At 43.6% G+C, this 23,501-nt stretch overlaps 1 protein-coding gene across 2 annotated transcripts in view; it reads right to left on the bottom strand.

The window, feature by feature from the left end:
* Positions 1 to 23,501, bottom strand: part of LOC110538962 (myosin-10) — a 64,853-nt gene that overhangs the window by 16,626 nt on the left and 24,726 nt on the right. The window contains exons 4-16 of one of the 2 annotated variants that reach the window (XM_036938505.2): positions 17,115 to 17,142; positions 14,820 to 14,922; positions 14,374 to 14,406; positions 10,821 to 10,913; positions 7,506 to 7,569; positions 6,570 to 6,668; positions 6,200 to 6,343; positions 6,024 to 6,119; positions 4,951 to 5,069; positions 4,644 to 4,796; positions 4,339 to 4,512; positions 4,071 to 4,244; positions 3,148 to 3,262 (exon numbers count right to left, since the gene is read on the bottom strand). In XM_036938505.2, the coding sequence (XP_036794400.2) occupies positions 3,148 to 3,262; positions 4,071 to 4,244; positions 4,339 to 4,512; positions 4,644 to 4,796; positions 4,951 to 5,069; positions 6,024 to 6,119; positions 6,200 to 6,343; positions 6,570 to 6,668; positions 7,506 to 7,569; positions 10,821 to 10,913; positions 14,374 to 14,406; positions 14,820 to 14,922; positions 17,115 to 17,142 (1,395 nt within the window). The remainder of the gene's footprint in view (positions 1 to 3,147; positions 3,263 to 4,070; positions 4,245 to 4,338; positions 4,513 to 4,643; positions 4,797 to 4,950; positions 5,070 to 6,023; positions 6,120 to 6,199; positions 6,344 to 6,569; positions 6,669 to 7,505; positions 7,570 to 10,820; positions 10,914 to 14,373; positions 14,407 to 14,819; positions 14,923 to 17,114; positions 17,143 to 23,501) is intronic. The other variant, XM_036938507.2, reaches the window with a different exon arrangement.

Raw genomic sequence — 23,501 nt, 5'->3', positions numbered from 1 at the left:
TGTCCATTTGGAAGACCTATTTGCGACCAAGCTTTAACTTCCTGACTGATGTCTTGAGATGTTGCTTCAATATATCCACATAATTTTCCTTCCTCGTGATGCCATCTATTTTGTGAAGTGCACCAGTCACTCCTGCAGCAAAGCACCCCCACAACATGATGCTGCCACCCCCATATGCGGTTTTGGAGCAGTGGCTTCTTCCTTGCTGAGCGGCCTTTCAGGTTATGTTGATATAGGACTTGTTTTACTGTGCATATAGATACTTTTGTACTGGTTTCCTCCAGCATCTTCACAAGGTCCTTTGCTGTTGTTCTGGGATTGATTTGCACTTTTCGCACCAAAGTACGTTCATCTCTAGGAGACAGAACGCGTCTCCTTCCTGAGCGGTATGATGGCTGCGTGGTCCCATTGTAACGGATTTCCTCCTCTTCGTCTGAGGAGGAGTAAGGATCGGACCAAAACGCAGCGTGGTAAGTGTCCATATTGATTTATTAAAAACCACAAAATAATAAACGTGAAATATACAAAACCGAAACAGTACCGTGTCACACGGAAACAAACACCCTCAAACCAAAAGTGAAACCCTGGCTACCTAAGTATGATTCTCAATCAGAGACAACTAACGACACCTGCCTCTGATTGAGAACCATACCAGGCCGAACACAAAAACCAACATAGAAAAACAAACATAGACTGCCCACCCCAACTCACGCCCTGACCATACTAAAACAAATAATAAAATAACAGAACTATGGTCAGAACGTGACACCCATGGTGTTTATACCTGCGTACTATTGTTTGTATAGATGAACCAGACTTGTGGAGGTCTACAATTTTCTTTCTGATGTCTTGGCTGATATCTTTTGATTTTCCCATGAGGTCAAGCAAAGAGGTACTGAGGTTGAAGGTAGGCCTTGAAATACATCTACAGGTACACCTCCAATTGACTCAAATTATGTAAATTAGCCTATCAGAAGCTTCTAAAGCAATGACATAATTTTCTGGAATTTTCCAAGCTGTTTAAAGGCACAGTCAACTTAGTGTATGTATACTTCTGACCCACTGGAATTATGATACAGTGAATTATAAGTGAAATAATCTGTCTGTAAACAATTGTTGAAAAATTATTTGTGTCATGCACAAAGTAGATGTCCTAACCAACTTGCTAAAACTATAGATTGTTAACAAGAAATTTGTGGAGTGGTTGAAAAATGAGTTGTAATGACTCCAACCTAAGCATATGTAAACTTCCGACTTCAACTGTATATATACTGTACTGAAATATCTTTCAGAAATCCTGTTGGGGTCAGGCAGTATTTCCCTTGGCAGGGATGCATCATGCCTCTTTGATGTGATTTTAGAGGCTTATTAGGAAACCATGGTTTCACAGTGTAGTCGGCTGTCCTTAAATGTGGCATGGTAAAAGCTTCATTGGCATGGTAAAAGCTTCATTGGCATGGTAAAAGCTTCATTGGCATGGTAAGCTTCATTGGCATGGTAAGCTTCATTGGCATGGTAAGCTTTATTAGCCTTATTATGAAAGAATCTGGACATATGCATACACATTCTTCATAGATGGTGCAAAGGATAAAGTCATCAGATGAAAAGGGCCCTGATCCATTTGGAGAACCAGAACCAGGCTTCTAAGCATAGGGCAATGGTCAAGACTGACAACTGATTGGAACAGGAACAGAGCTGAATCATTACAACTTTTTGAATCATACTCTCCCCTTAACTCGCTAAGTGACTGCTCGGATTTACTTCAATATCCAAGGGTGACAGAAGTTTAAGTGACACCGACTGATGAATCTTTTCTCCTTCAGTCATTCCACATCAGCTTCACCGATATCTACAGGGTGATATTTTAGCGAAGCTTCATTTCACAATCTATCTTTTTAAATGAAAGATTATGGAAATCAGATCAGTGATCCCGCATGCAGGTTAAGGTTGCTAAAAAATGTACCCTCAAAAAACAGGCTTAGCCCATGCCAAAGGGATTATGAATTCCAGCAAAGTCAGTGTGATCTGTAGCTAAAATATCCTGTGAAAGAGGTGGTGGAGGAAGTCGGTCTATATCCATCACTCTCCAGTCAGCTCCAAGCCTTACTGACGTCAGTTTACAGGTGAGTGTTGAATACATTAAACAGCCATGGCCCTGGCAATGTCCAGGCTTTTTCTCATACATTTACTCCACACCAGCAGATGTCTCCATGCTAGTATTCTTCAAGGTCCTACCTACGATGGCTCTTCCAAACAAATTATAACAATCCTGGTGCTTCCTTGTGCAGGTATTTCAAATAAACAATCTGAGCTGAGATTTGACAGAGACAGAATGGCACCAGAGAAACCAGCATCGCTGAAAGGTACTGTCTTGGTTAGCAACAGTGCATTACGGGTCATGCAAAGCCTAGAGGCGGTGGGTGCATCTAAGGGTGCAGAGTGCAGACGTGAGCGAGCAGGAAGAGCCCTACAGAGCAGCAGCAACGTGTGCATTCACCTGGAGGCTCAAGGAGACCAGAGGCCTTGTCATAGAAACAGGCTCTCTGAAAGGTCTGAATGTCTACAGCTCAGAAACAGAGAGAGGGGAGGATGTGAGGGAAAACTCAGCTTTACATAAACATCCATGCAGACACAGATTTATTCTTATTATGTTACTGCATACACACTCACACAAACAATGATTAGTTGTGTACATTGTAAAGGACAGAGACATATTGCTGTTACTGGTCTAGTAGAATATTCCATGCACAAAAACAAAGCAATTCAGTCATTTTCTTTCTATTAGTTGTTTCTGTATACATTGTAGATGTCCAATGACTCATAATGAAACTCAATCGCTTTTTAAAACAAGTGGATGTGCCAAATGGGGAAATAAAAGGCGGGAGGAGATTTACGAGCGGATATTTCAAGTTACCTCACAAATGCACAATGTTTTGGCTGACAATACTCATCACAGAGAAGCGAGCAGCTGAATATGAACCAGACAAGAAGTCGAATGGATGAGAGCGCGTACAAATACTCCCTCCATAGCCACTGTCCTAAGTTCCAGGTTTTAAGGGGATTCTTCAATACGGTCACTGAACAACCAAGACTCAAACAAAGTGACAACTACATGGTCCAAACAGGAAGAGAGTATGGGACACTCACCGTCCTTCCACAGTTCAGAAACAAACTTGTCAGTGGACTGGTTGAGCAGCGTGGCCACGTTGTCGTTCAGAGGGTCCATGTTCTTCATCAGCCACTCGTCAGCCTTGTAGTCCACCTGAGGAGAGACAGACAGACGTAAGCTAAACAGGCTATGTGTACCGGTACATCGTGTTAAATAGCTTCCAATTATTAGGTCTCACTGACTTTCATGTCTGATCAAATTAAATAGATACCTGGTCAAGAGAAAATGAGTTTATGCGCTGTATACCAAACCTATTTATTAAGTCTTAACATGCGTGAGGACTACTGGTGCTGTGAACAAAATGTACATCTGAACTTTGTGTGACAAATTTAATAAGAAAATGGATGAAGATGATATGAACTTTATTTCATGTGGAGTCTGGCCTGGAACGTACACAGGCCCTCTCCAGATGGGAGACCACACTGAGGTGAAAGTTGAAAAATCTGTGATTACGTAACAGTGTAAAATCGGTCTCACACCAATGTGAACCAGATGTGGAGATTGGGAGCACAACTGGGCTTTTGTGCTAAGGCAATTACCTGTTAACTAGAGCTTTAGTGGAGACATGTCTGCTGCCTCAAAGGCAGCACTTTAACATTGACTGGTTACAACGTCATTCAGAAAGAAAACATGTTTCTCAAGACATTATGGAGCTGAACAATCATTCTAATTTCAAAAACACTGCTTCATCTTTCCAACACTCCAAACCCTAACCAGGCAAAGCAACAAAAATGTGAAAGGCAAATCAGTTTCTTCGAATGAATGAGGCCCTCGCCAGAAAAAGGGAGCTCATATGGCAGAAATACCTTGCTTTCAGCAATCAATGAAACGATATGAGAGGACGAGCTGAGGAGAGGAAGTCATTTCAGTGTATTGAGACCAAGGCTCTGCGTGGACGTACCCTGCCAGCGTAGTGAATGATGCAGAAGTCGGCTTTGTCCTTCAGCTGCCGGGGTTTCTGGAACTTGGGGTGGGTGCCCTGCTCCTGGAGCACCTTGTCTACAAACGTCTTATCAGTGGCCTTGGGGAACCAGCACTCCTCATCCAACAGGGCCAGAACTCCTGGAGGGTTGGTCTGCAGACAGAGAGAAAGGAGAAGAATCTGATGAAGTTCCTCAGACATAATCTTGAGTAAAATACACCTATATGTGTAAAGATGAAAAGCTGACCGGTCTCTCAATCAGGTCGATGCAGGGCTGCAGGTCAAGGCCGAAGTCGATGAAGCTCCACTCGATTCCCTCCCTCTGGTACTCCTCCTGCTCCAGGATGAACATGGTGTGGTTGAACAGCTGCTGCAGCTTCTCGTTGGTGTAGTTGATGCACATCTGCTCAAATGAGTTCAGCTAGAGGAGGGATATGGGGAGAGAAAGAGATGTGAGAGTTGAGTATTACAGATCAATAAGACAAGACAGTCCCTCTTGGACATGATTATATGCCTGCAACAAGAGATGAATGATCTTGAAAATAAATTTACCTCAAAGATCTCAAAGCCAGCGATGTCCAGGATGCCGATGAAGGAGGCTCCCTGTCTCTTGGTCCTGTCCAGGGCCTTGTTGATGCGGTGGACGAGCCAGCGAAACAGACGCTCATATGTGGCCTTGGCCAGGGCTTCCACTGCAAAGTCAGCCTGAGGAGAGAACCAGAGAGCGATAGACGACAGTCTGCTGGGTACCAGTCTGTATCTACTTAACCCAACTTCATGGACCTGCATAGATTGGTGTTAGTGAATGCAGAAACAGTTAGGAGTGTACAACTGATGGGCACTGGAGAACAGCTCCTACCTGTTCTTTGGTCTGGGCCTTCTGGACGTAGTCTCGGCCCACTTTGATGCGGGGGGACAGAATGGCCCTGGTAAACTCCATCACATTCAGTCCCAACAGGTGGCACAGCTTCTGAGCCGCTGGGAGGGAAGACAGGACATTGGGTTACTAGTGACCCATCAGTGTTGCCCCTGGAAATGGGCACAGACAGAGCCTTCTATACAGTACAAATAGAGAGCTTTGTGTCAATTCAAAACAGTTGGGGAAATGTCAGACAGGAATATGTAATGAAAGACCTCAGTAAAGCACTACCGCTACATTTCACCCCAGCTACCCAAGGATATGGCCACAGTCTGATGTATGATTCATCAGTTAAAATCACCAAGGATAAATCTCAGCAGAGACACATCCATTTTCCTAATGACAACCAAACTGCATGGTTTACCGTTATCAACTGACCATTAATGCAGAGCAACGTGGCAGAAATAAATGAAAAATGACACATCTATTCCTACTAGCCATCTCCTTCTGAAGTAAAATAAGTCAAATACAGACACGCAGCATGAGCCCCGGGGTATAACATACCTGATATGGACTGCTACAATGTGCCTGCATGTCTTTATATTAACAAAATCCGGACTGTCACTGCAGGAGTTCTGAGGAATCTGACCTCAGTTCAGTGAAGTGTCTCTGCGCTGCCAGACTTCATACTGTACTAAGGACAGACATCTGGAGCTGCTGACGCTTTGCTATCCTTGTCTCAGCCACAACGGTGAAGGATGACTCTACTCTGCTAGTGTTGTGATTCCAGCTGACTCACACTAAGACCCAATACTGATTTCAGCAGAATTTTAATGAAGCTGTTCTGCAGTAAATTATGTGGCCCAAGTGAGTGGACTGTTTTTGAGGCTGAGCAGCATATTGTGGGAGGATGATCAATGTTTAAGACTTGCAGCCCAGAGAGTAAGCTCACTGTAAACTGGGACAATGTATTTTCAGCTGTGTGGTGAGAAATGGTTCAACTTAAGCTGGATGATTTCAAAGTGCTGGAGTGTTGGTTGGATTATGTATGGCCTCTGAGGGTATAGCATTACCTGTGTTCTCAGGCATGGAGGCCTGGTCTGTGTTCCTCTCCTTCTTGAAGACAACGTTACCAAACTGTAGTACTGCAGACACCACCTTCAGCATGCCTGCAACCACAAGGGAGAGTAAATCAGACAAGAGGAAAGACATTGATACTACATGCATGGTCTAGGGTGTGTATACTCACATACAATCTCCTCATGGGAGAAGCTCATGATGTGCATGGCATCCATGGTCTCCTGGAAGTTGTCCTTGTCCTGCTGGCCAGGGATGGTAATGTTGCCATTGGACAGGAAGCGGTAGTTGTTGAAGCCCTCCAGGAGCAGGTCAGCTGAGAGGACAGGGGTAGGGGGAGACAAATCAAAAACCAGTACTATAACAGAACAGCCAGGACTTATAACATGAGATGAAATAATGAAATGGCATATACAATATTGAACGAGCCATTTCTGGCACAGAACATTGAAAAACTGAAAATAATAGACATAGTTGTGATTCTTCTTGCAGAAGACACTATTGACAACCATTATAATTGGAATGGTGTATAAGATACTGACTTTTGAGGTGCTCCCCGGCTCCTGCCAGAAGCTGGTAGAAGACATGGAAGGTCCTCTCGTCTTTGGCCTGGCGAACGGCCCTGGACTTCTCCAGGAGGTCTGGTAGTCAGGGAGTCAAGGTCCAAAGGAGCAATGCCATCATTCCTGTGCTGGTAAATGGCTTACTGGTTATTGTGCCATGTCTAGCAGAATCTTCTCAAACATACAATGGATTGGTATGAATTGCTCCTTCTTGCTATACTTGTATGTTATACTGTAAAATAATAAGTATTCATTTCTGTTAACGCCAATCTCAATAGACTTTAATATGTTAAATGCGGTCCCAATCTAGAGATACTGGGCATAATTTGCTGGCCCTAAAATTGTAAAGTCATGTGTTTCTGATCACTTGTGTCTGAGTACAGGGTGTTTTGTCTAAAGAACAACCATTTTGGGCTTCAGGCAAGAGCTCAACTGTGCACATCACTGGACCTTAGTTTTACAGGAGACTGAAATGCCCACTGAGTGGGTTGCTATTTAGTCAGTGTTTCCAGAAACCTTGAGTACCACCATCTCAGAAAGTGAAATGCCTGTATAGCACACACCACACTGCTTTATAAATCATACTTTCTGCAACGCCAAATCTTGCACAACATGCTATTCTTGAGGGACACAAATTTGACATTTCTCACAAGCATAACGACCAGATATAATTCAATTTTAGAAAACGAAAACCAGTATTCTCCAAAGTCAACCTAAACATGAATAAACAACGGCTGTGTATGAATATATCTAGCTCTAAGAACCTAAGTCTATCCACTATCTGATGAGCACTCTGCATTGAAGTGTGGCACAAATCCCAGAGCCCCTTGAGCCAAACCCTGACTATGTATGTACATCTGCAGACTCCTACATCCTCTCCCCCTTCACTTCCCAGTCTCCCATCTTTGAGGATACAGGTCTCGATATTGGCCCCAACAATGTAGCCGGTCACGTCAAAGTTGACTCTGATGAACTTGCCCTGTAGGGAGGGATACAAAATGTGTAAGGCAGCAGTTCTAAACATTGTGTGACATTGTAGGCCTCTGTGAGCCCAAAAGTCCCCACTAAGTCAACAGTATCACTTCTGCAGACATAATGTCAGGTCTGGTCGGAAGTGGGGATACACTGTGAGTGTGTACAGTGGGGCAAAAAAGTATTTGATCAGCCACCAATTGTGCAAGTTCTCCCACTTAAAAAGATGAGAGAGGCCTGTAATTTTCTTCATAGGTACACTTCAACTATGACAGACAAAATGAGAAAAAAAATCCAGAAAATCAGATTGTAGGATTTTTTATTAATTTATTTGCAAATTATGGTGGAAAATAAGTATTTGGTCACCTACAAACAAGCAAGATTTCTGGCTCTCACAGACCTGTAACTTCTTCTTTAAGAGACTCCTCTGTCCTCCAATCGTTACCTGTATTAATGGCACCTGTTTGAACTTGTTATCAGTATAAAAGAAACCTGTCCACAACCAAATTTGCTAGAGAGCATTTGGATGATCCAGAAGAAGATTGGGAGAATGTCATATGGTCAGATGAAACCAAAATATAACTTTTTGGTAAAAACTCAACTTGTCGTGTTTGGAGGACAAAGAATGCTGAGTTACATCCAAAGAACACCATACCTACTGTGAAGCATGGGGGTGGAAACATCATGCTTTGGGGCTGTTTTTCTGCAAAGGGACCAGGATGACTGATCCGTGTAAAGGAAAGAAGGAATGGGGCCATGTATCGTGAGATTTTGAGTGAAAACCTCCTTCCATCAGCAAGGGCATTGAAGATGAAACTTTGCTGGGTCTTTCAGCATGACAATGATCCCAAACACACCGCCCGGGCAACGAAGGAGTGGCTTCGTAAGAAGCATTTCAAGGTCCTGGAGTGGCCTAGCCAGTCTCCAGATCTCAACGCCATAGAAAATCTTTGGAGGGAGTTGAAAGTCCGTGTTGCCCAGCAACAGCCCCAAAACATCACTGCTCTAGAGGGGATCTGCATGGAGGAATGGGCCAAAATACCAGCAACAGTGTGTGAAAACCTTGTGAAGACTTACAGAAAACGTTTGACCTCTGTCATTGCCAACAAAGGGTATATACAGTGCCTTGCGAAAGTATTCGGCCCCCTTGAACTTTGCGACCTTTTGCCACATTTCAGGCTTCAAACATATTTTTTTGTGAAGAATCAACAACAAGTGGGACACAATCATGAAGTGGAACGACATTTATTGGATATTTCAAACTTTTTTAACAAATCAAAAACTGAAAAATTGGGCGTGCAAAATTATTCAGCCCCCTTAAGTTAATACTTTGTAGCGCCACCTTTTGCTGCGATTACAGCTGTAAGTTGCTTGGGGTATGTCTCTATCAGTTTTGCACATCGAGAGACTGAATTTTTTTCCCATTCCTCCTTGCAAAACAGCTCGAGCTCAGTGAGGTTGAATGGAGAGCATTTGTGAACAGCAGTTTTCAGTTCTTTCCACAGATTCTCGATTGGATTCAGGTCTGGACTTTGACTTGGCCATTCTAACACCTGGATATGTTTATTTTTGAACCATTCCATTGTAGATTTTGCTTTATGTTTTGGATCATTGTCTTGTTGGAAGACAAATCTCCGTCCCAGTCTCAGGTCTTTTGCAGACTCCATCAGGTTTTCTTCCAGAATGGTCCTGTATTTGGCTCCATCCATCTTCCCATCAATTTTAACCATCTTCCCTGTCCCTGCTGAAGAAAAGCAGGCCCAAACCATGATGCTGCCACCACCATGTTTGACAGTGGGGATGGTGTGTTCAGCTGTGTTGCTTTTACGCCAAACATAACGTTTTGCATTGTTGCCAAAAAGTTCAATTTTGGTTTCATCTGACCAGAGCACCTTCTTCCACATGTTTGGTGTGTCTCCCAGGTGGCTTGTGGCAAACTTTAAACAACACTTTTTATGGATATCTTTAAGAAATGGCTTTCTTCTTGCCACTCTTCCATAAAGGCCAGATTTGTGCAATATACGACTGATTGTTGTCCTATGGACAGAGTCTCCCACCTCAGCTGTAGATCTCTGCAGTTCATCCAGAGTGATCATGGGCCTCTTGGCTGCATCTCTGATCAGTCTTCTCCTTGTATGAGCTGAAAGTTTAGAGGGACGGCCAGGTCTTGGTAGATTTGCAGTGGTCTGATACTCCTTCCATTTCAATATTATCGCTTGCACAGTGCTCCTTGGGATGTTTAAAGCTTGGTAAATCTTTTTGTATCCAAATCCGGCTTTAAACTTCTTCACAACAGTATCTCGGACCTGCCTGGTGTGTTCCTTGTTCTTCATGATGCTCTCTGCGCTTTTAACGGACCTCTGAGACTATCACAGTGCAGGTGCATTTATACGGAGACTTGATTACACACAGGTGGATTGTATTTATCATCATTAGTCATTTAGGTCAACATTGGATCATTCAGAGATCCTCACTGAACTTCTGGAGAGAGTTTGCTGCACTGAAAGAAAAAGGGGCTGAATAATTTTGCACGCCCAATTTTTCAGTTTTTGATTTGTTAAAAAAGTTTGAAATATCCAATAAATGTCGTTCCACTTCATGATTGTGTCCCACTTGTTGTTGATTCTTCACAAAAAAATACAGTTTTATATCTTTATGTTTGAAGCCTGAAATGTGGCAAAGTCACAAAGTTCAAGGGGGCCGAATACTTTCGCAAGGCACTGTAACAAAGTATTGAGATAAACTTTTATTATTGAACAAATACTTATTTTCCACCATTATTGGCAAATAAATTCATTAAAAATCCTACAATGTGATTTTCTGGATTTTTTTTCTCATTTTGTCTGTCTTAGTTGAAGTTTACCTATGATGAAAATTACAGGCTTCTCTCATCTTTTTAAGTGGGAGAACTTGCACAATTGGTGGCTGACTAAATACTTTTTTGCCCCACTGTATGTGTTGTCAGTTCTGGTCGGAAGTGGGGATACACTGTGTGTGTGTGTGTGTGTGTGTGTGTGTGTGTGTGTGTGTGTGTGTGTGTGTGTGTGTGTGTGTGTGTATGGCAGGATTATGGAACATGGAAAAAGCATTGTCGTGCTCTTTAGTAGACAGTGTTCTCCTTCATACACTATTTTACTGTATTCTGGAGAGGCAGGTCCTACAATGCCTATTTACACCGTCTACAAATGTGTAAATAAAACACAGTAAAGCTGTCACATTCAAGACTATTTGTATCCAAGTGTAGCTTTTTGAACTTACGAAACGTGACGAGTTGTCGTTTTTCACCGTCTTGGCATTGCCAAAGGATTCAAGGATGGGGTTGGCTTGCAGAAGCTGCCGTTCCAGCTCGCCCTGTAAAGGGAGGGAGAAACTGAGTGATATAGAGCCAGTTAATACCGCCACCACCTAAACCAGCCATGAACCGCTAATGAAAGGTGTATTAAATCGGTATGGACAAGTGCCATTGCTTTCACCACAGGGTGGACATGGGAAGTAAAAAGAGTGTGAGAATGGAACCTCTGTTATGCAGTAGACATCTGCTATATTTCTACTGAATGAATAACCCATTAAAAGTATGATGTCAGTAAGATGACATTGTACCCAATTATTTCATACAATGTTGAGAAACACTAAATGTAAACCATATGGTTCAGCTCATCTGCAAAACGGAAGATTCAGTGCACTCTTGACTGAGGCTTTCTTTAATAATGCATTCCTCAATATCAATACCAGTCTTTGGAGAGAAAAATACATTTTTGTTTGACTGAACACAAAATGGTGCAGCACTAGAATCCTCCTCAAAGGGCCTGATCATAATGCTCTTAAATCAGATGTGGCGGTCATGTTATACTCATATTAACATCTAAATATTATTCAGTTTATAATATTAGACAGTTTAATAATATTATGTCAAAACATACACCAACTGATCAATTCGAGCTAATGAGCAGAGCGAATACAAGCCTACTGTATGAATCGTGTAGACAGAGGTTTATATGCTGTTTATATGCTGCTGGTCATGTCCATCACAGGTTGGAGGGCATAGCCAACCTCAGGGCATAGCCAACTACAGGGAATAGCCGGCCACAGGGCATAGCCGGCCACAGGGCATAGCCGGCCACAGGGCATAGCCGGCCACAGGGCATAGCCGACCACAGGGCATAGCCGACCACAGGGCATAGCCGACCACAGGGCATAGCCGACACAGGGCATAGCCGACCACAGGGCATAGCCGACCACAGGGCATAGCCGACCACAGGGCATAGCCAACCACAGGGCATAGCCAACCACAGGGCATAGCCAACTGTCTCACAGGGTTTGAGAGGCCACTAGTCTACTTCTTCCCCACATACAGAGAGAACAGAGGGTAAAAAGCAGCACTGCCTGCAGTAACTAAAGTGAGACATTGTGGGGTGGTGAGAGCATTCCTGTGGTTGTGACGATGCTCACATGCACCCTCCACTTCTGGGAGGCACTGCTGTGACGGGGCGGTGGCTACTTCCCAAATCCTCGAGCGGTGGGGGCATTCCACCATCCCGCACCTCACCCCCTTTACCCACTTTAACCAGGGCGCTGGCTGTGTGGGCACCACAGAAATAGCACTGCAACCAGCCAGCCTGTACCGCCCTGGTTTCTCTTCGGGGATGGGACACTGGGGCCAGGTTTTTGTTGAGCCGGTGGGCCAGAGTTTTCTGTGATTTTAAAGGTTGGGGGGTAGCGCTGCCCAGCCCAGCACAGATATGTGGGACAGGCTCAGCCTACATACGGGTGAGTGAGAGAGTGGTGCAGAGAGAAGTAGGGCTGCTGCCAGAAGGACTGGGGTCTGGCCCACTTAAACATACTGCAGCCTCTACCGTGTAGATGTGTCGCAGCCAACCCTGAAGCACATCCTATAACTCAGGTTTCTAGAGTTTGAGAAACACACTACAGAGCATACATACACTAAACCCCTGGTTCCAGACATGACACATTATTAACATAATGTTGTCTGAATAGTTAAACATGTCCACATAAGAGAAGGGAGCATCACCGGGGTAGATTGTGTTTAATTAGCTCAATGACTCCACATATATCATTTCCAGTGGAATGAGACTGGAGTCGGGGTGCCTGGCGGGGCAGAACAGGACGTGAGGACTACTTTTCTTTCAGGAGCTCAACTCAGGGTGGAAATCAGATCTAAACTGTACAGATCACATGGGGGTATTGAGTTCCTCCTCCCACTGTCTGGATCAGAGTCAGAGAGCTGCTCCAGTCAAACCACTCTCTCCTGATGGCTGGACGCTAGGGAAGGGTGATGTGGACATTTTCACTCCCTCTCTTATCCTTTACCTACTACACTGCACAATACCTCCCTAATGCACACACATTGTATCAGATCAATGCAATACTTCCACAGCTCTGCCCCACTGAAAAATCCCCAAGCTCCTGGCTACTGGGTGTCTGGGGCCCACTCTTCTATCAGAGCTGCTACTTGGCCCCCAGCCTCCCCTCTCCTCCCTCCCATCATCCCCTCGCTCCACATTCCTCTGGCCTGTGCTCATAGGGATCCTAACTGGACACAGAGGTAGCGTGGTGTGGGAGGGCAGTGGGCTGTAGTGGACTGGTGTATTCTGGCACATGGACCCAGGTACAGAGTTACAGCCAGGATAACGCCACACATCAACACTACATACACACAACCTGGGTGAGTGTAATTTTTTTAGGGGGTGTTTAATCTTAGCAGCATCTGCTTCAGCAACGCATAGCTTTACAGAGGGGGAAAAAAAGGTTTTGGGAAAGACAAATAGCTCCTGGGCAAACTGAGTGGGGGGACAATGTGGGCCAGTAAATATCTAATTTACACTCAGAAGTATCCACAGTGGAGTATTCAGTTGGAAAGAATGCTGTAAAGTTAGAAGTCTCTGTGGGGGAACAGTGGATCATGAATCAAGCTGAAAAATGATGCGGTGTATTAGTCCCAGGTGAGCCTCCATTGTTACTGAAGCATGCCCATGTTATGCAGCAGAGAGACAATAGTAGCTTAATTTCATTCCCAAAGATGTCCAAGTGAGGATTGAGATGGGGATAGGAAGGTCACAGCATTCCCACATCACTGACCCAACATGTGCTTATTGATTAGGAACAATCAAAAGAAACAGCTACTCACAGACTGTACTGTAGGACAGGAATCCACTGAGTGTGAATGAGCAGTCAGGTGTTATTATGGACACAAACAGTATTAGTGTGGCCGTGGGCATTAACAGTGCATTAAAGGTATTTGAAGCTATGCCAAAGGCTTTCTGAGCTAATCAAATGAAAAGCTAGCATGAATAAAGGAGAATGGTTGAGATATTAGAGGGCTGTTGTGGAAGAGGGTTTGGAGAGCCACAGTCTGATGTGATTTCACAGTTCACACCAAATCCTCTCATTGCCATGGACATTCAAAGTGGGAATAACAAAGATAAATATGACTGAAACCTAAACACAGAAAGCACATGCATATGGGGTTAATTATTTTAAGGTCACTGCAAATGAACAGTCACTGTTTTTCAAATGACAAAATATTTCTTTCACTTTTTAAGGCTTACTGTATGTTGACACTGTTGGGCATGTCCTTTAAATAAACCTAAAACAACTGATAAAACACAATGTAATACGAGTCTGCCGGTTTGATAGCAGACTTAAACGTTTTGCCAGCACAAACAAATACCACATATACTGTAGCCAGCAGAGATACGTTCATGGGAAAAGACAGTACAGTTTGATTTCGGGAAGGGCATGCAAAAACATCCAAACGGAGCACAAGTGTTTTAGAAAGTGGGGAAACACTTGCCTGGAGCTTGTTCAACGCTTTAGTGGATTCGGGCTGTTTGTTTCAGGTAATAAACAAAGGGAAGGGTTAGACCTGGAGGTGCTTATGTCAAACACAAGCCATAAGCAGTGAACCTACTGGTGGCTAACATTATACTGCTAACATTATCCTGCTAACATTATCCTGCTAACATTTGTCTCTGACAGAGTGGCACTGAGCACCACAGAGCTGGAGCGGAGACCGTTCAGGTTAAGATGGTACACAACAACAAACTGATTAGACTCTACTGGAGGAGCTGCGTTAGCCATTAGCATCAGGGGTCATTAAACTAGAACACATTGTTTAGAAGTAAGTTGAGTACACACTGTGGTAAAGCCTCGGCCTTTGGGTCCGGCATGGACACGTTGGAGGGTTTAACAGGAGGAGTTCAGGAAGGGAACAGGGAAGGAGGGAATGGTAACACTCACAGGAATGTTGTGGTCTTTGCGTCCTTTGTGTGACGAGGCGACGTGGGCCAGGTACTGGATGACCTTTTTGGTGTTTTCTGTCTTGCCGGCACCCGACTCGCCTCTGTGTGAGGAGGAGAAAGACAGGACCAATACATATCATATACAATACATAGGAAGAGAGGATGGGGGGAGAGAGAGGAGGGGGTGGAGGGATGAGGGAGAGCAAAGAAACTGGTCTAATCTACTACCAAGCAGGCCTCATAAAATAAATAACATTTCAGCACTGTTGAACACTTCCAGCAAATAGTTGCATAACCCTTTGTCTACTGTTATGAATGTGCCTTTGGTTGCTAGACAGAGCCAAGCTTCCTGGAAGGCTTCCACATATATTCTCAACCAAATACAGTCAAAACACATAAACGACCCAGCCCAGCCCATAGGCTCATCATGTCAGATGGGGTGGCTCTGCTCAGCCCTGGGACATACTATAGACTAGAGAGAGTCTGATACTGTTGTTTGTTTTCCCTGCTCTGCTCTGTCTGATTTTAACTCCAGGGTCCTGTGGTTGGGTGGGCAGGTCTCCAGGGTTTCTAGGCTCTGCTTTTGGCCCGGCTCTAATGACAGGGATGTCCACAGCTCCGCCAGGACCCAACTCTCACTCCCCTCCAGACCCAGCCACATACCCGTGGCTTTACCATAGCCAGCTATTAGCTCTCCACACAGAATGCTGGCTTAATGGATAAATGGCCAGAGTGCAACTCAATGCGAGTCTCCTCCTCTACACTTTGTAAATGGGTGGTGTGGGGGTATAGTGTAATATATGTTAATCAAATGCCATTTCAGATTCATTTGATGTCACATTACAATTGTGAGAACAGTGAGATGTTTTAGGTTGAAACGACAACATCAGATTTGGGCATGGGACATACTTTTCTTCATTCCAAGCAGACTGGCTTTCTGTATTAGTCACTCTTCTTATTCAAGCACAAGGTAGCCAGGTCATCAGTGTGTGAGGCCTGTGACTCTTGCATCAGTGGGTCACACTCTTAAGGTGAGAGATTCCACAGGTCTTTGACCCACTTTCTGTTCTGTAAACCAAATTACTTACTCATGTGGACTGGCATGTAAACCAGTTCTCACTGGTTTTCAATGACAGGAAGACTGGATTCTCTCTCAGATAGTACAACAGAGTAGGTTTCTGGCCAGACATGACAACTTTATAAGATGGTGTAAGATTGGTGTGCTTATTGCTGTGATAATGGGTCGGTCTAAATGAGATCATTGGCATATAGCACTCAAGAACTCGGGAAGTAGCATCCTGGCCAACAGGGGGTGTAATTGTTTGAAGACTGTGTACCAAACCACACTCATAACTCCTTCTACTCTGCACAAAGTTGCTCAAAGGCCAACTTAGTTCCATAACTACATCATAAAGCTTTTTAGATCTAGTCCCTAATTGAAAACCAGCAGGATGGCAGGACCTTTCTAATCACTTCAGTATAACTCCCATTCTGACCAACTAACAGATGCTAATGCTGCTCACTTCACTCCCACATACTGTAGGCTTGTTCTGCCTTCTTCCCCAAGTCTAAGAGCTCGACTGTAAATCTGAAAGGAGTGACTGGGATGCAACTCTGCATGGAGGAAATCACCAAAATTGAACTCAAGGACAAGACGGGGTACGTCACTGCGATCCTACTGAAGGTGCAGCCACATCAGTCTCAGCGCCAGACAGGTTACTTTTCCATCCCATAAAGCCACTGAGTCTCCTCTGGAATCGGCCCACCTTAAAAAAACAACCTCTACCCTCTGAGTCCTCTTTGAGAGATGGTGTCAGAGCAGGACTTGGCAGGCTGAGGCGATCAGTTTACCTTATTGGGCAGTTTAATGAGGTAATGTTTCAGGAGCAGGACAGCTAGCATACTGACGGAGCAGAGCAGAGGCCTCAGAACATCCTCAGGCGTCATCAGAGGTGCATTAGCATGATGCAGTTTAGATAAAGGTTTGGGATGATAATATACCTCGGATGTGGAACACTGAAATATACACATAACTATTTTTGATATGTTAAATTTAGTCAATGTCATTACCCCCATTTGATTACCTCGACTAACCTGTAGCCCTGCACATTGACTAGGTACCCCCTGTGTTATGCCCTCGTTATTGTTATGTAATCTTATTGTGTTACTTTTTATTTCATACTTGATTTGATTTGAAAAGCAAGCTGTTTTCAATCATGTAAAATGTTTCAGTGAAATGTGAGTGAAAAGGATGTCAATAGAAATGATCCCAACAGAGTAGTAGGATACTCACGTGCAAAGGATTGATTGGTCTTCACGATCTGTGGGGGAAAAAAACAAAAAGACTGAGTCAGAATCAGCCTATTCCACTACAGATAATGTGCACACACACATAGGCCATTTTATGACATCCAGACAAGAAATGAACACCCCCCCACCATGCAGTGTTTATGTCAACAGGAGTCCCCTGGCCTGCAGTGACAGTGTGGTCCTGTTCTGCCCCAGCAGACACTGAGGAGTGTGATCAGATCAGCCTTATAGCCCATTCATAAAGACTCTAGCTGTATGAGAAACAGTCATGCTGTGTCAGGGTCAGATCTTAACACGTCTTTCATTTCAAAAGAGATTTTAATCCATAGCAGATTGGACATGCCTAGTCCTAAACTCTGAGGGCAGCCATGTAGACTACAAATCCTAGGATCCACAGAGGACTGCTCTGACACCCTGGCTCTGTGGTTGAGGAGGTGCTTGATATTATCAAATCATACCCTAATTTCATCCATATATTGAAAAACAAGATATTCAATATGACAGAACTACTAAAGTTGAACACCCAGTTGCAGCGAATTCCCAGATGAAAGCCGCCAATTTGGCAAGCGTCTTCCTCCATGCTGCAAGGCAAGTGTTTAATCCAGTAAACACAAGCAACAAACGAGGTTAAAGAGTACTGGGCCTAAGTCTCAGATGTAGCTGGATATCACTGAGTGTATGCAGGTGCTCTGAAACTATTCAATAATAATAATAATGTTTCTATAACCTTTTATTCTGCCGACGGAGGTATGATAAGATCCTTACCTAGCTACAATTGGGGGCTACTAAATGAAATCCATATTCCATTTAATTTGGAATGGCAAGCCAGACAAAATTAAACAGGCCTATAGATATAATGAATATGAATTCAGCGGGCTCTCACCAAAGGATTCAGTCAGGTATACTTTATTCAGATTACAACCTCTCACTTGAAAATGAAATAATCTCCAAAATATCACTATTTTATTGAATTAAAATGTTACACCCTTTTCATGGTATCCAATTGTTAGTAGTTACTATATTGTCTCATCGCTACAACTCCCGTACGAGCTCGGGAAAGAAGAAGGTCGAAAGCCATGCGTCCTCCGAAACACAACCCAACCAAGCCGCACTGCTTCTTAACACAGCGTGCATCCAACCCGGAAGCCAGCCGCACCAATGTGTTGGAGGAAACACCGTGCACCTGACGACCTGTTAGCGTGCACTGTGCCCGGCCCGCCAGAGGAGGCGCTAGTGCGCGATGAGACAACCGGCCAAACCCTCCCTAACCCCAATTTCAGTTTAATCCACCAGAAAAGACAGAACAAATATTACATCCAATATTATGGTTCAACTCAAATATACTAATTGATTTAAAAAAACTATAGAACAAAAAAAAAGTTACGATCTTTGTAAATGATAAATAAATATAAAATTTAAGGACCAAAAAAATGCATTGACTGCTGTGCCAAATAGATTGCAAAATAGTTCATGCCACTTGGTTTATGTACTGATACACAAAATGACGCTGGATTCAAAAAAGGTTTTTCAATTTAAATTATTATACAAAATTCTTGCAACCAATAGAATGTTATATATATGGAGGATACAACCGTCCCAGCTCCGCAGATTTTGCTACAAAGAGATAGAATCATTAAATAATTTGTTCAGGTTCTATCCATATGTAGCTTGTTTTTGGTCGCAGTTTGGTCGCAGTTTTTTGGTCGCAGTTTCAGGAATGGCTGAAGAACTGCAACATTTACTAAATCTGCAAATAGCACTGCTGGGTGATTTAAAAGTCATAGTCAATCCACCAATAATATAATAATACTCTTAGCAAAAATGTTTATCTTTAATTGACAATATGTAAAATCTATGAGAATAGAAAGGTTCAGAACTTTTGTGAAACATCACAGCTGAAAAATATATGGCAAATAGACATCAAAACTGGATGGTGTTCAGAGATGGATGGGAGGGGTTGAGGGGAGCTGAAGGGTGGGACTAAAAATAACAAGATAACTAAATGTAAAATATACTGTGTCAGTAAAATGTATAAAGGTTCAGAATCTTAGTGAAACAGCACAGTTGAAAAATACATAGCAAATAGATATCAAAACTGGATGGTCTTCAGAGATAGATGGGAGGGTTTTGGTATTGGATAGGACTAAAACCAAACAAAAGATAACTATTGTAAAATATACTGTGTCTGTAAAATGTATAGTACAGTGCCTTGCGAAAGTATTCGGCCCCCTTGAACTTTGCGACCTTTTGCCACATTTCAGGCTTCAAACATAAAGATATAAAACTGTATTTTTTTGTGAAGAATCAACAACAAGTGGGACACAATCATGAAGTGGAACGACATTTATTGGATATTTCAAACTTTTTTAACAAATCAAAAACTGAAAAATTGGGCGTGCAAAATTATTCAGCACCCTTAAGTTAATACTTTGTAGCGCAACCTTTTGCTGCGATTACAGCTGTAAGTCGCTTGGGGTATGTCTCTATCAGTTTTGCACATCGAGAGACTGACATTTTTTCCCATTCCTCCTTGCAAAACAGCTCGAGCTCAGTGAGGTTGGATGGAGAGCATTTGTGAACAGCAGTTTTCAGTTCTTTCCACAGATTCTCGATTGGATTCAGGTCTGGACTTTGACTTGGCCATTCTAACACCTGGATATGTTTATTTTTGAACCATTCCATTGTAGATTTTGCTTTATGTTTTGGATCATTGTCTTGTTGGAAGACAAATCTCCGTCCCAGTCTCAGGTCTTTTGCAGACTCCATCAGGTTTTCTTCCAGAATGGTCCTGTATTTGGCTCCATCCATCTTCCCATCAATTTGAACCATCTTCCCTGTCCCTGCTGAAGAAAAGCAGGCCCAAACCATGATGCTGCCACCACCATGTTTGACAGTGGGGATGGTGTGTTCAGGGTGATGAGCTGTGTTGCTTTTACGCCAAACATAACGTTTTGCATTGTTGCCAAAAAGTTCAATTTTGGTTTCATCTGACCAGAGCACCTTCTTCCACATGTTTGGTGTGTCTCCCAGGTGGCTTGTGGCAAACTTTAAATGACACTTTTTATGGATATCTTTAAGAAATGGCTTTCTTCTTGCCACTCTTCCATAAAGGCCAGATTTGTGCAATATACGACTGATTGTTGTCCTATGGACAGAGTCTCCCACCTCAGCTGTAGATCTCTGCAGTTCATCCAGAGTGATCATGGGCTGCATGGGCTCTTGGCTGCATCTCTGATCAGTCTTCTCCTTGTATGAGCTGAAAGTTTAGAGGGACGGCCAGGTCTTGGTAGATTTGCAGTGGTCTGATACTCCTTCCATTTCAATATTATCGCTTGCACAGTGCTCCTTGGGATGTTTAAAGCTTGGGAAATCTTTTTGTATCCAAATCCGGCTTTAAACTTCTTCACAACAGTATCTCGGACCTGCCTGGTGTGTTCCTTGTTCTTCATGATGCTCTCTGCGCTTTTGACGGACCTCTGAGACTATCACAGTGCAGGTGCATTTATACGGAGACTTGATCACACACAGGTGGATTGTATTTATCATCATTAGTCATTTAGGTCAACATTGGATCATTCAGAGATCCTCACTGAACTTCTGGAGAGAGTTTGCTGCACTGAAAGTAAAGGGGCTGAATAATTTTGCACGCCCAATTTTTCAGTTTTTGATTTGTTAAAAAAGTTTGAAATATCCAATAAATGTCGTTCCACTTCATGATTGTGTCCCACTTGTTGTTGATTCTTCACAAAACAGGTCGCAAAGTTCAAGGGGGACGAATACTTTCGCAAGGCACTGTATGTATAAGCTGGAAGTAGAAGCCAAAGTGTTGTTGTCCATTAGTTTACTACAATTAGGGGAGGGGTGATAGGGTTAGGAAAAATAATAATAATAATAATAATATAGGGGATTGGAAATTATGCAGACAATTACATTGATGTAAGCCAAAATCTATCTTCAAAATTAAAGCTGATCCACCTGATCTAAAAGTCAATGTTCAAACAGCCTAGACCAGGGCTCTCCAACCCTGTTCCTGGAGAGATACCCTCCTGTAGGCTTTTATCTCCAACCCTGTTCCTGGAGAGATACCCTCCTGTAGGCTTTTATCTCCAACCCTGTTCCTGGAGAGATACCCTCCTGTAGGCTTTTATCTCCAACCCTGTTCCTGGAGAGATACCCTCCTGTAGATTTTATCTCCAACCCTGTTCCTGGAGAGCCAGCGACTTCTAGGATTTTGCTCCAACCGTAATCAAGCGCACCTGATTCTAATAATTAGCTGGTTGATAAGCTGAATCAGCGAGGTTACAAATGGGGTTGGAGTCTAAACCTACAGGATGGTAGCTCTCCAGGAACAGGGTTGGAGACTCCTGGGTTAAAAGCATAGATAGAGACAGATGCTAGATAGATCAGTGGTCTGCCAGATAAATACCTGCTGCAGCTGCTGTCCTCATGATTCTCCTTCTGCCTCTCATTATTCACCCCCTCAGCCCACTCATGACTCAGCATCTATTCATCTACTCTAACAAGAACCTGCTCTGTGGACTGGACAGTAACTCAACTCTCTTTTTTTCTCCATAGATTGACTCTGATGAAGCTCTTTAGTGGGTGTTGTGGAGGCATGCCAGTTTATCGGAGTGGCTATCAACCCCAAAAATGTAATGGAACAGGACCTGTCGGAATGATGTGACAGGCACTCTCCCAACCCCAGAATGTATGGGAAATGAAATCACAAAGTTATTTGGGGATAGGTGACATAGCTGACATGACACAGTGACACCAGAAGGTATATCATCCGGAGGGATATAACACACGGAGTCAACACAATGAGGGTCTCTGGGTAGGAAGCTATTTGAGTCCAGATGGAAACATCTTGTAAATTGGACAAACATCATAGCCACTGAGGCACCTCTGTGTTTGGATAACCTTTTCTCCTAAAATGCAGACAACGTTCTGACGCTGTAAGGATGGAGTCCTCGACATTCATGGGAAGAAAGACAGAGGTTGTTTCATTTCCTGTGGAAATCTTCCAAACATACCTTAAATTCCTAAACATCAACATCACTGGGAGGAATGCCCCCTCCACTAATACCACCCTCTTACCACCTCCATCAATATCTAACCAGTATTGCTGTGCTCTCCAATCTCTGAATGGGTTTGATTTCACAGTCCCGCTGCTGTAGGTTACACTGATAAAGTTGTCTTGTCACGTTAAAATGTGTCTGTGTAGCCCCGGCATTACAGACAACCACGATGTGAGTGGTCTCTGTCACCAGCAGAGAATATCCCCTACACTGTCTGCTGAACCAGCAGCCTGCCTGACGCCCCTAAATCTACCCACCCTGGGGATGACGCTTTGAGCCAGGGAGAGAGTGGGAAAGGGGTGAAGTGAGGACACACTGATTCTTTGTGTGCATGTGCATCATGAATCCACTGCAATTCTTTAAAGAGAAAGGCATGTTGTAAACGGTGAAAACTGACATGACAGCTACAGTGGATGGTTATAGATGAAACAGTCAGAGCACTCTCAGAAGGGGTCAGAGGGACACAAGCTTACTGTGTATGTGTTGGTGACAACTCTGGTCCTATTGCAACCCCTTCCCTCTCTGTGTCTCTGGCATAGCTCTGTCCTAACTCCCTAAAAGCTCATTGTGCCTCAGCTCCATTCAGACTCACCCTGGTAGCCCATGGTATGAGGTGTTGTCAGTGTCAGGTGGCTTGTGGAGGTCTGGGCGTGACTCAGCCACACTGAAGGTCACCATTGGATACCCTTTAAGGTCACTGTGTTTACCTGACCAGCCCCATGTCCCTCTGACTAGACTGGACAGCCACAGAGGGCAGCTGTCACTGCTGGACCCTGCGTCATGGGTACATTGCGCCCCAGCCCAAGCCCATATTTGATCAGAAGATAAAGAGCTTACATGGTTTTATTAAGCCCACAGATCCGTGACTGTGACCTCATGACAGATTTGAACAATGAGTCCCAGGAACAAATATAACTCTACGGATGATCATCTTTAAACTCAAATGATGGTTGGAATGATAAATCATTCATGTCGGTCACCTTTCATCAGAGAACTGACTGGCTACCTGAATGTCTACCAGGTGTTATAGGCACGACCTTTTGTTATGTCACTATAGTGTGAACTGCAGCTGGCGACTAGTCACACTGATAAATGACCATATCGTTGAGCGCTCCTATTTCTCTGGCCTGTGGTGCTCTTTTTTTCCTCCCAGAGACACACTGTCTGTTTATATTCATACCTGTCTATTGCTCTATTACAGACAACCTTTCCACTGCCTCAGCCAACCCCAAAAGCTATTGCTCTCCAAATTGTACGCGTCTGATGAGAATAGCAAAACAGGAGGGATGATC

Source organism: Oncorhynchus mykiss, chromosome 12 (genome assembly GCF_057628025.1).
Source record: "Oncorhynchus mykiss isolate SJ-2025 chromosome 12, ASM5762802v1, whole genome shotgun sequence".
NCBI classification, from domain to species: Eukaryota; Metazoa; Chordata; class Actinopteri; order Salmoniformes; family Salmonidae; genus Oncorhynchus; species Oncorhynchus mykiss.
The sequence above is the reverse complement of the archived record's forward strand: the minus strand, read 5'-3'. Positions and strand labels throughout refer to the sequence as shown.